Here is a 13,697-nt window from a genome sequence, read left to right on the forward strand (position 1 = left end):
AAGTCTCCAATAAAGTAAACAAAAATATAATCTTTGCTAAAACTCTTAACCATTTACCCTAAAGGCCAAATGTCATCCATTTAAACAAACACATTGAAACATCCACAAGCCTTTAAATAGGTTCATTGGCCACTGGAGATAGAAAAATTCGAGAAATGACATTCTTTTAAAAAGTAAAATTGCCAAATTTAGAATATTTCAAACATAGCCGACAGATTGCCGGAAAATAGCCGCCATAGAGGCCTGTGGCCTTCCATGAATTGAAACAGCTCAAAATCGATATTCGAAACCAAAAACTCAAGACTAACACTCAAGAGTTAGGGCATATAAGTTGGACACTATTTAGATGCACACTATTGATCTTTAACTAGTAAACGTTCATGAAATTTAAAGTTCCATAGGTGAGTTCAGAAGTCATTTTTTTAGCGAGGTAAGTCACGCAACTGACCTAAAAGCAGAAATGACGCCGCGTACACAAGTTTTAGCTGCGAAGCAGTAGAAGTCACTGAAATCATTGAAGAAGTCAGTTCCAAGACGTCGTAAGAATCATCGATGGAGACGACGAATTTAAAAAAAACCACGATGTCCCCAATAATAGCCGCTATCGCTTCGCGGCTATTAATAAATTTTGCAACAATTTTCCTTAGTTTCTGAAATTTGTGATATTACTATACCAAAATCATATATCGTCCGTTGAAACTGTCTAGTAACCTATCTGCAAGACCTAAAAAGTTTTCAATGGCCCATAAATTAAAAAAAATTGAAAATTTATGCAGAAAATTTTTTATTAAAAGATTGAAAACCAAGAAATTGCCACTAGAAACTATTCAGTAACCTATTACTATACACTAGATGACGCTACCGGGTCACTGTGTCTGGAAAAACTTGAAAAATGGAAAACTTTCCAAAAATTTAAAAAACTGCAAAATTTCTCAAGAAATTGCAAAAAATTTATTACATTAACCCGTTGAGAACAAATATGTTGCCACTAAAAACTATTAAATGACCCAATTTTAGCCCGAAAAAAAATTGATGGGCTGACAGAGATAAGAAAATTGAAAAACCTACAAAATTTTCAAAAACTTGAAAAATAGCAAAAATTACTATAACTTTTATAATTAAGTTTGCATTACCAAAACATACCTCTAAAAACACTTATGAAGAGCATTTCCAGCTTGCACATAGCTACGAGGAGCTTAAGCAAATGTCAATAGAAGTCCTGCAGAAGAAAAGAAAAACAATTGTGGTCATAAACTTCAAAAGTGACCTTTTCACCTTGAGTTTAGACGTTCCCAGAAACATCAGTACATTAGGCTCCTTAAGGACAACTAAAACCACTTGAAGGTCTCATTAGCAACTTTATACCAGCCGAGCGTTACCTGTTTATCCCGTTTTGAGATCTTAAGTCAATCAAAAAAACGTGAAAACATCTTAAAAAACGGCACACCAAACAAGACTCGAAGTAGACATTCACTAAGCACCTAGCCATTCCCTCATTAATGACATGAGCCTATTAAATAGTTCAATAACCATTTCGTAGAATTAACTGAGAAAAAAACTGAAAACATGAGCGAAGTCAAAATTGATGTGGAAAAAAACCTGATAAAAATTCCTCACAAGTTGCAACACCGAAACAACTATCGGCATCAGTGCATGCAATACAGAAAACCATCATTTATTAAATGAAACCATCTGATTAAAAAACACGGCGGTAACAACACAAGAGGTGGAAAGGGAAAGGCAAAATGAAAAAGGTTACAAAACTGCTACCTTTCCACAATTATACTTCAGAAGCTACCTTTCCACAATTATAAAGGGGAATCTTAGAACCATTCAGCTGCTCGACCGATGAACAACCAAAAGCTTGTCCTGTCGTGGTCGATAAAACGGGTCAAAGAATTCAATAAGTGCAATTTTAAATTTAAGTTGGAACTGAAAACATAGAAAAATTAGCTCTTATTTATAGTACTTAGATAGAGAACTCAAGATTTCACGCAAATTGTTGAAAAAGCGGTAAAAATGAGGTATAGCGAAGCAATTTTTTCGATCGAGTAAAAAAAACAGCAGGACAAGTCCTGAAATGCAATCCAAAGAATTCAATGCAAAAGTTAGAACTACTCAACCTGACCAGCAGATCAATTAACAAAGCCAACCAACAAGAAAGTCTCCAATAAAGTAAACAAAAATATAATCTTTGCTAAAACTCTTAACCATTTACCCTAAAGGCCAAATGTCATCCATTTAAACAAACACATTGAAACATCCACAAGCCTTTAAATAGGTTCATTGGCCACTGGAGATAGAAAAATTCGAGATATGACATTCTTTTAAAAAGTAAAATTGTGAAATTTAGAATATTTCAAACATAGCCGGCAGATTGCCGGAAAATAGCCGCCATAGACGCTTGTGGCCTTCCATGAATTGAAACAGCTCAAAATCGATATTCGAAACCAAAAACTCAAGACTAATACTCAAGAGTTAGGGTATATAAGTTGGACACTATTTAGATGCACACTATTGATCTTTAACTAGTAAACGTTCATGAAATTTGAAAGTTCCATAGGTGAGTTCAGAAGTCATTTTTTAGCGAGGTAAGTCACGCAACTGACCTAAAAGCAGAACTGACGTCGCGTACACAAGTTTTAGCTGCAAAGCAGTAGAAGTCACTGAAATCATTGAAAAAGTCAGTTCCAAGACGTCGTAAGAATCATCGATGGAGACGACGAATTTAAAAAAAACCACGATGTCCCAAATAATAGCCGCTATCGCTTCGCGGCTATTAATAAATTTTGCAACAATTTTCCTTAGTTTCTGAAATTTGTGATATTACTATACCAAAACCATATATCGTCCGTTGAAACTGTCTAGTAACCTATCTGCAAGACCTAAAAAGTTTTCACTGGCCCATAAATTAAAAAAAATTGAAAATTTATGCAGAAAACTTTTTATTAAAAGATTGAAAACCAAGAAATTGCCACTAGAAACTATTAAGTAACCTATTACTATACACTAGATGACCATACCGGGTCACTGTCTGGAAAAACTTGAAAAAAGGAAAATTTTCAAAAAAATTTAAAAAACTGCAAAATTTCTCAAGAAATTGCAAAAAATTTATTACATTAACCCGTTGAGAATAAATATATTGCCACTATTAAATGAACCAATTTCAGCCCGAATTGATGGGCTGACAGAGATGAGAAATAAATTTTGAAAAAAAATTGAAAAACCTACAAAGTTTTCAAAAACTTGAAAAAAATAGCAAAAATTACTATAACTTTTATAAATAAGTTCGCATTACCAAAACATACCTCTACAAAAAGAGTATGAAGAGCATTTCCAGCTTGCACACAGCAACGAGGAGCTTAAGCAAATGTCAATAGAAGTCCTGCAGAAGAAAAGAAAAACAATTGTGGTCAAAAACTTCAAAAGTGACCTTTTCACCTTGAGTTTAGACGTTCCCAGAAACATCAGTACATTAGGCACCTTAAGGACAACTAAAACTACTTGAAAGTCTCATTAGCAACTTTATACCCGCCGAGCGTTACCTGTTTATCCCGTTTTGAGATCTTAAGTCATCAGAAAAAAGTGAAAACATCTTAAAAAACGGCACACCAAACAAGACCCGAAGTAGACATTCACTAAGCACCTAGCCATTCCCTCATTAAATGACATCAGCCTATTAAGTAATTCAATAATCATTTCGTAGAATTAACTGAGAAAAAATTAAAAACATGAGCGAAGTCAAGATTGATGTGAAAAACCTGATAAAAATTCCTCACAAGTTGCAACACCGAAACAACTATCGGCATCAGTGCATGCAATACAGAAAACCATCATTTTTTAAATGAAACAATCTGATTAAAAAACACGGCTGTAACAACACAAGACGAGGAAAGGGAAAGGCAAAATGAAAAGGGTTACAAAACTGCTACCTTTCCACAATTATACTTCAGAAGCTACCTTTCCACAATTATAAAAGAGAATCTTTGAACCATTCAGCTGCTCGACAAATGAACAACCAAAAGCTTGTCCTGTCGTGGTCGATGAAACGGGTCAAAGAATTCAATAAGTGCAATTTTAAATTTAAGTTAGAACTGAAAATATAGAAAAATTAGCTCTTATTTATAGTACTTATCTATGCGAAAAAATACAGAGAAAATTTATATCAGCTAAAAAATTTTACTTGATTGACATCTGAATATATATTAGTTCTGCATCCCGGAGGTGATTTTCTATTTTGATCAACTTTTCATTAGAATCATATATGGCCTAGGTACAATCGATTTCATTAGTTCATGAGATCGGTGGATGTTTGAATCAGGTTTCTGTGGGTGGGAGAATTTATTTCTGACATATGATTGATAGGTCAAAATGATAGCACCAGGACTGAATTAGAATTGAGTTTCGTTTTGTGGCAATTACTTATTACTTATTAACAAAGTTCGTCAGGGAAGTTCTTTCGTTCTTTGAAACTTTAATCAAAGTTTCTTGATGTTTCTTTGAAACAATCACATCCTCACTCCTTTTCAAGCAAGTTTGTGGGTATAGGTTCTCCAAATCTGTCGGGTTGTTTTCTGTTTCTTGTTGATGTTCGTGAAAGCTCTGATGGTTCGGGTTGTTGGAGCTCTGCAGTTGATGTCGCTGCAGAAGCTTCATCTTGATGTGAAGGTCCCACATCTGTGTTCTGAAGTTGTGGTTCTAATTGAGATGTCGTCTCCTCTACTGGTGGTTCAGTTTTCACATTGTCGTCGTCTAGTCTCGCAATTTGGTTGCCGCTCACTAAGATAGTCCTTGTTGAGTTTTCGGGCTGTATGAAAGATGTGTTCAAGCCCTTCCTCATGATGAAGGTAGCAGGGACTGTCTTCGTCTTTTCATTGGCCTTGAATAGAATGGGTTCGCACAAGTCTAAATCCGCTATTGCTTGTAGTCTCACTCTGCTTCCCAATAGAAGTTCAACTGGAGTCTTGCCCCTGTCTTTTAAGTGTTGCGATGTGTCATCAGTGCCCTTTGCAGGAATGCTCTAAATGACACATTAAGGTTGGGACTCCACGCTTGAAATGCCCGCTTCACTGTCTGAACTGCTCTTTCAGCTAGTCTATTAGCTCTTGGATGATAGACGGGTGATTCCATTTTCTTAATTCCCAGTGATTTACACCATTGTTTAAGGTCACCACAGAAATTCAGGACCACTATCAGATACTTAAGTTTTTGGTATTCCGAATCTTGTAAAGATTTGACTAAGATATACTTCAACTGTTTCTGATGTTCTATTTCCCGCGGGGAAAGCTTCTACCCAGCCAGAACCCGCGTCAACAATTACTAAGATATTGCCAGAATATAACAACAGTCCATCTGGAGCCGTTCCCAAACATCGGCTTCTGGCCACGTAGAGACTGTTTTTTTCCCAGGCTAGGCCTGTTCATTTGACAATTCTTACATTCAATAAAAAGATGTTAAACGTCTTGGGTAAAGCCAGTCCACCAAGCTATCATTCTGACTGATGCCTCGGTTGCATTCTTCCCTGGATGTGTCTCAAGCGCTTTGGCCAAAACAAAGCGTCGTAGTTTGGATGGAATGAAAGGAACAACACCTCTGATTCCATTGTGTATAGTCAGTGCATCTTTTTCTTGTTCGAATCCTTTTTTCACTTCTGAATATTGTTTCCAATTGCCGCTTTTGATTCGTTTCATTATGTCCTGGAAGAGTCTGTTTGTTCAAAGTTCAGTTTTGATTTCTGCTTGAGTACCAAATCACGCTGAATGAAGTAGATGTTATTGATTGCGAAGCACACTCGATCGTTGCCGGATTCGTCTTCTTCAAAATCCATTCTGCTCAAAGCATCTGCATGGGGTATCTTCTCTGCTGGTATGTACTTCAATTCAAGACGAAACCCATTAGAGCTATTGTCCGTCTTGTAATTCTAATTGATGCTGTTTTTGGGATCCCCTCGTCTGGTGCAAAGAGATATTTGAGTAGTTTGTGGTCCGTCTGTAGGACAAATCTTCTTCCAAGAAGGAATTGCTTCAATCTTGTGAACACAAACACAATTGCCATTGCTTCCCGGTCAATGTTCGAGTAGTTTTGCTCCGCTGGGGTCAACTGTCTCGATACATTTATAACTGGATGCCGTTCTTGCAAAAGAACCCCGCCAATGGCTTTTTCAGAGCGTCAGTAGTAACTTTTGCTTCTTTTTGAAAACTGAATGGCTGTACGCGGGGGTTTGCACATAATTAAATTTTCATGTCTCCAAAGGCTTTTTATTGCATTTTGCCATGGAAATTGCCATTTCTATGTTATACAGGGGTAGCATTTTTGCTGCAAAATCAGGAACCATTTCTCCGTAAAAACATGCTAGCCCAACAAACGATTCCAGTTGTTTGTTGTTAGTTGGTGCTTTTCCATTTTCCATTTTTCCAACATATTTGGGATCTGGTGCTATTCACTCCTAAGAAATGGAGTATCCCAAAAAAACTAACGCTATCGACTGATTTTTTTCTCATTAATAGTAAAAATTTTCTCGCGTAGTCGAATTTTGACTGCAAGCTTTCTCCTGTCGAACTGCTCCTGGGTAGTTTCATAGACCAACACATCGTCTTGAAAGATCACAACACCTTTGATTCCTTTGAGTGTTGATTCGATGCAATTCTGGAGGATTGAAGAAGTTTCAATCACTGAGGTAGTCCGCACATCTTGAACAGTTCCTGAGATGTGTGTATTGTGCATATATCTTTTGCCTCTTTGTCAAGTTCAAGGTGATAGTAGGCGTCTGAGAGGTCAATTTTGCCAACGTATGATGCCCCATGTAGATTGTGGAAGATCGTCTCCATGTCTGGTATTGGGTAGACCTCATCCATGACGTTGCCATTGATATGCACTTTACAAGCCACGAAAAGTCTCAGTTCTTTTTCTCTGCCACACCACTGCACCACTGGAGATGCATTCGTAACTCCTGGCTGTAGCGGTTCAAGAATGCCTTGTCTGACTATCTGTTCCAGCTTCTCGGTGACCTTGTCTTGAAAAGGTAGAGGTATTTTTCTGGCTCTGCAGAACATCGGCTGTGATGCTGGTATCAGCTTCACATGAGCTTTGTAACCCTTCACGGCAGGTAGGTGCTCGGTTGTGATCTTTTTCAAACCGTGCTTTGTTAGAAGGTCTCTACCAAGTAGTCCAAAGTCTTTATCAGATTGCACAACCGCTAGTTGTTTTTGTGGGTGCTTGCTTCAATTCCACAATTCAACGTCATAAGTGAGTGATCTCAGAATCGTTAAATGATGACCATCATACGCTTCGAGAAGTCTTATCTTAAAATCCAACTGAGGTTTACCAAGCTCAGTCCATATTTTGGATGTCACTAAGCTATCCACGCCTGTGTCTACCTGCATTTTTACTTTTGCAGTTATTTAATGATATATTCCCATGTCGCAGACATGCTAAAGATTTGTTCTTTAGTATAAGACATTCCCATCTCCGACGCTGTAGATGCTTACTCTGAAGAAACAATTTCTTCGCAAAAGTTATTCTGCTTATTAAACTTACCTGAACTTGGTTGGGGTTTGCTTCTACACATTTTTGAGAAGTGTCCCACCTCAAACTTTTCACAAGTGATGCATTTTTTACTTAGCGCTGGACAGGGCCTACGTGAATGTGGCTTACCTCAAGACCTAGTTCACGCATTGTTGCTTCTATTAGCCATAAATTTTTCGCTTGGTTTTCGAAAGGTCTTTCTGAAGTTGTACTCAACTTCTTCTTTCACAGAAAAAGACTTATTACCTAATGAAGAACTTGCAAAAGCCATTGCTTGACTTCTAAACTGTAAGCTCTCGGTCATTTCAGTAACCGACATTGCTGGCTTTGCATTGATACCGTCTATTAGTCTAGGTTTTGCTTCAGGCTCCCTCAAATCTGAGATAAACTTTATTTTTACCAACTCCTCTTCCGGGTTGGCCACTGTTTTGAGTTTTTCAAAGTCACAATAGCGTGCTTCCTCTCTGAGAGGTGCTAGTAGATCGTCGTCTGACTCCACTACACCTTGTATTACGGACAGAAATTTCGCCTTCTCTGCCATTACTACTCTCTCTTTAGGAGAAATATAAATTTGAACCGCCTATCTGTTGTCCTTATACGGAGTGCCTATCAAATTCCTAGGAGTCATTAGCCTCCTAAGTTTAATGATTGCATCTTGCCCGCACGTACTAAGAAAGATTGGTTACCTGTAGGTCCTGTGTAGTGGCATCGGTGTAGATCTTGTCCTCTCTCTCTGCGCGACATTTGGCCACAAAAGACATAATCCACGCCGTAGCTGCTTCTGCATTCTGAAGATCCAAAAATTGATCTGTCTGCAGGTGGTCTGGACACCATGGTCGTGGTCGATTACACGGGTCAAAGAATGGAATAAGTTGAATATCAAATTAAAATTGAACTGAAAATATACAAAATTTAGCTCGTATTTATAGTGGTTATATATGCGAAAATAGACAGAAAAAATTTAGATTAGCTTAAAAATATTTTACTTGATTGACATGCGAATAGATATTAGCTTCGAATGCCGAAAGTGATTTTCTATATTCATCAACTTTTCATGAGAATCATATATGGCATAGGTACAATCGAGTTCATTAGTTTTAGGTCGGTGGATGTTCGAATGAGGTTTCTGTGGGTGGGAAATTTACTTCTGACATATGATTGATACGTTAATATGATAGCGCCAGGACTGAATTAAAATTGAGTTTAGTTTTGTGGCCATTCTTTATTAACAAAGTTCGTCAGTAAGTTCTTCTTTCGTTCTTTGAAACTTTAATAAAACTTCAAAGTTTCTTGATGTTTTTTGGAAACCACAGGTCCACAGACCGCTAATCCACAGTTAAAAAGTTAACAAGAAAATCCTATTTACAAAAATTTATATAAAATTTAGGATTTTACGATTTACATAATATTCACATAAATTATTCACATAAGTAAAAATGACCATGTATAACCTTGAACTGCTGATTCTTAGTAACAATACAAAACACTTAAAACCTATAAAAGACCTCTATTTAGAGAGTGAGCATAAAACTTGAAAATTAAACGTAAAGGGGCCAAAACTTGATTAAAGTGACAAAGAGACAGAACTCACCCTTCAACAAACAGAACTTGGGGCGGGGGGATGCAAAACTGTGTGTTTGTGTGTGTGTGTGTGTGTGTGTGGAGAGGCGTGGGGTTGGAGGGGGGTCAAACTCTTCACCGCCCTTCACACGGTGAGCTACATCTCAAACAGTTTCTGCGAATCACATACTTGGAGACTAGTGAGCTAAAAGTCTCAATAAGAGTACTTAATGCCCTCTGGGCGCTATTTGTTTATCCCATTTCTGGGGACAAAAATCAAATGGTTCATACGAACACTCCTCGATGAAGCAAAAAAATTGCATGCAAAAGGACCACAGGACTAATATAATGGCTACAAACTTCATTTGAAAGCGATTAAACAACTTAGTTCAACTAAAAACTCCACGGATGTCATGAAAAAAGAAATTTAAAACCGTCCAACAGGGCAAAATTGAAAAAAATAGCTCAAGATCGAATCTGAAAGTTTAATATTTACTTCAAACGTTCAAACCTGATCCCAAGCGTACTTTTTCTAGCTGAGATAATTGAGACAAATGCCTTTGACTGCGAAAGTTAGAGCTAAAACTAAAAAACCGCATGGGATCAAAAAATTTTGATCGCTTAGCGTATAAATTTTTCACCCCTACTGTTCTCGCTCTCTCAGAATGATGCTTGAACAAAAACCCACTCTAAATTTTCTCTGCTTGACTTTTGTTCAGCAGATCGACTTAAACGCTTCTTTTCAGGTGCAGCATTTGACTTTCACATCCTCTAAAAATAGAAGTCACGGATTAAAAAAATAGACCACCATTACTCCTCTTCGAGAAATAGGAGCGCAATAATAGCTTACTGAGTAGGTGAGGGGGGGGGGGCTATTAATCATTAAAAATTATTAGTCCTCGCAAAACATTAGAACTACCACCCATTTATGGTGCAACTGTTTTTGGAATAAACAGGAGTCTAGTCTGCCGATAATTTCTACTACTGTTCATTGCGCAAGCATGATCTTAAACTAACTGTTCCTGCTGCTTCTATGATCTAGTGATATTAGTTCGAAATACATTACACTTGAGCCCTCACGGAAAAAGTCTGATCATGATTCGCTTGACGTCTTCGATAAATAGCCTACTATCACAAGGAAACTAGCTAACGCATTAGCCGGAAACAACAGTTTCCCACTAAGAAGCCAGGGCAAACCTTTGGTTCATTAAAAATGGACGTCTACAATTTCCTTTTTGTCCGCTTATTTGAAAGGGATTATATATCTTTTATTTACCTCATGTTTCAGTTTGAACAGCTTCTGTCTTAGTGTTTCTTTATGTCTCTCTGTCAACCTTACACGTGAGATCTGTGCAATCAGCTTCTTCAACAGCGACTCCCAATATACTGAAACATCATAATGTCAGTTTATAATTTTCGAGTAGCAAACTCATTTACAGGCAGATTCAAAAAAAAGCAATTAACATCGATTTCAACATTCATTTGGTCGACCAATTGATGATTGGCTCTTCAGATTAACCTACTAGAAAAAAATCAAACTGTTTCCTAATAAAGTAATAGCAAATTTTCTACTTACTGCAAAAGCGATATCACTGTTACACATCATTTGTTCCTATATTACACAATATCGCAAGGGCCAAAGGAGAGAATTTTGGTTATCTGATTATACAAAGTGCTTGTTGGTGAAAAAAAGATTGCAATAAAATTAAGATTCGTTGAGAGGGAAAAATTAGTTACGCATTACTTACCAGTATCGATATTGGTCTGCGTTTTTAGTTTATTCTCCACACTCGTCTTCAGTTTCTTCAACTCAAGTTCTGATTTGCCCGCAAATATCTTATTAACCTCATTCGACACGCTTCGGCTCATGCTCTCACGTCTCTCTGCCATTTGTACTTCGTCATCGTTTGCATTCTGATTAGTCTCAGAAGACGACGCGTTAACCCTAGCAATTTCATCGTGCACAACAATCGTGATGTCTCGCCAATATTCCGCATTTTTTCCCTGTTCCAATTCCATATAAACCTTGATGTCTTCCAACAAATCTTCAAGATCGTTGATTTTCAAACCTAGAACGGGGTTTTAGATCAAATCTAAAACATCAATTGAGCAGAGCTACGCATCAAGATTTGGGGGAACAAGACCTAAACAACAATTAATTTGAATGGAAAAAAATTGATCAAGATAGCCGGCAGATTGCCGAATTAGCAAAGAATCACAATTGCAGGCCAACGAATATAGAAGCAACTATAGAACTGAGTCGATGGAGTCGTCGACGTGATTTCTAAAACCAATCCAAAAACGAAGTGCTTATTATACTATACTTTAGCCCAGATGCTTTAACAGCTTTTATTGTATAGGAATCATCAATTTAACTTGAAAAAACTTAGAGTAATCTTACGTTACCTTAAAATTGGAGTTCGAATTCATTCAGTGAGTGCGCCATTTATGATCGAAAACTCTATCACGGCGACACGTGAGACGACGAAACATAGAAGACAAATTGCCGGAAAATAGCCGCGATTAACCCAACTGCCCAACGTTGGATTAAAAAATTATAAACAAAAGTAAAATTTGACGAATCTACTTTGGTCATCAGTTTCATTAGATACAAATGGTGAATTCAGCCTCTAAATTGGAGGACTGTAACCGTTATACTAGAACTAGATTAATAGAAAACTCTAGGGAACTTTGATAACTTAATGCATAGTTTTCATACATAAGTACGTAAGAGGTCAGACGTAAGCATAGTTTTCATACAAACGTAAGTCAGAAGGAAGAGAGTGCAAAAGTAAGAGGTCAAACGTGTAGAAGGTGACTGATGTACACAAAAAAAATAAAACATAGCCGGCAGATTGCCAGAAAATAGCCGCCGTTGACGCGCTTGATGCACATCGGGATTGAAACAGAAAACATACCCGGCAGATTGCCGGAAAATAGCCGCCGTTGATTCCAACAAGCATGATTGGGATTGAACGAATAGAATATATTGAAAAAAAATATTTTTGTACAAAAATATTTTTTAAGTCCGATTTATTTTGATGGCATTTCGTAGTTGAACATACTTCTGTTTCTTAGAGAGGCTACAGGGGCTATTATCAACACCAATAAGCATTAGAGGTGGTAACTAAGACTTATAGGAACGACGTTCAAATAGCGGGCATCTAAAATTGGGCTTTATGGGTTTATCCCGTTTCTATTTCTGACTTCAATTTTTTATACCGACTCTGTTCATTTTGAATTGCTTTGCTTAGCAACTGATGTTCAAATTCACTTTTAGCAGAATGAGAGAAGAGAGAAACTAGCCTAGAGAAGTCAAAAAGATTTCACGCAAAATGTCGAAAAAGCGGCAAAATGGTAAAGCGAAAAAAAGTTTGACGAAGTAAAAAAAAAATACGAGCGCAATAATAGCCGGCCGAGAAGATGAGGGCGGCTATTAAAAAAAGACAACTTGACTAAGTTTTTTTCTGTTTTTTTTTCAGTGTCAAAAAGTGTTCTAAATTGGCGTGCAGTTTCAGTTAGATTCTAAAACTAAACTTAATTCAGCTTCTAAACTGAAAGCTTATAAACTTAACACCAATATCAGCTAGCAAACACTCTAATGAACTTTGATAACCTAGTTCCCAATGACTTGATGAACGGGCTTTATCTGTTTATCCCGTTTCTTTTGATTTTGCTCTTTTGACATTGACCGTATTCACATTGCGTAATTCAGTACGTGAAAGAATTTAGAATCCATTCAGTTGAAACAGTGAGTGAGGTAAGTAAGAAGTCAAAGGTGAAAATCGTGAAAAAACAAAAAACGTGATCAAAAGGTTAAGCTAATTAAAAAAAACATAGCAGGACAAGTCCTGATGTACAATTCAGAGAATTTTCATTGACTAAACAAAAAACTTGACCTACAACGGACTATGAGTGAATTGGAAAAAACACTTTCTAAAAAAATCAGATCAAGCAAATAAAAAACAGACAATCAAAAATGCCGCATCAAAAATCGTGACAAAAATCGTAAAACGAAAAACGTGATCAAAAGGTAAGGCGATTTAAAAAAAAAAGAACGCCTATATAATAGCCGTTCGAGAGGCTGACGGCGGCTATTAATAAATAAACATAACAGGGCAAATACTGAGCCACAATTAAAAGAATTTTAATCGACTAAACAAAGAACTAGATATAAAACGGGAAATGAATGAATTGAGATAAACACTTAGAAAATCCGATAAACAAAATCGAAAAAACGGTAAAAATCAAAATGAAATTTACGCATGCGAACAAAAACCACGAAGAAAGCAAATTTTTGTTCATATACCAATTTCTCACCTACTATAAAAAATGGAGTGAAAAAAACTTCACGCCAGAAACCACTAGTTCTTTTCGCCGGGCTTCCTGTTTCGTCGTAAAAAAATCACTTCTCCAATTTAAACTTCAAAAGTCACGAAAATGTAAAGAGAAAAAAGACCCAATACAAATGAAATTCAAAATCTCTAAAAAAAAAGAGGGCACCTAGATAATACCCGTTGATAGGCTGACGACGGCTATAAAACAAAAACAGCAGGACAGGTACTGAAGTCAAGGAATCTTCTTTGTAGAAACTAAAAAAACTAGACATCAAA

At 36.9% G+C, this 13,697-nt stretch overlaps 1 protein-coding gene across 1 annotated transcript in view; it reads right to left on the reverse strand.

Annotated features, from left to right (window-relative positions):
- Nucleotides 1-13,697, reverse strand: part of LOC142336274 (splicing factor Cactin-like) — a 140,103-nt gene that overhangs the window by 22,617 nt on the left and 103,789 nt on the right. Inside the window, exons 7-8 of the mRNA XM_075384970.1 lie at nucleotides 10,833-11,153; nucleotides 10,361-10,470 (exon numbers count right to left, since the gene is read on the reverse strand). Coding sequence (XP_075241085.1) covers nucleotides 10,361-10,470; nucleotides 10,833-11,153 — 431 coding nt within the window. The remainder of the gene's footprint in view (nucleotides 1-10,360; nucleotides 10,471-10,832; nucleotides 11,154-13,697) is intronic.

Source organism: Convolutriloba macropyga, chromosome 3 (genome assembly GCF_964194025.1).
Source record: "Convolutriloba macropyga chromosome 3, txConMacr16.3, whole genome shotgun sequence".
Lineage (NCBI taxonomy): Eukaryota > Metazoa > Xenacoelomorpha > Acoela > Convolutidae > Convolutriloba > Convolutriloba macropyga.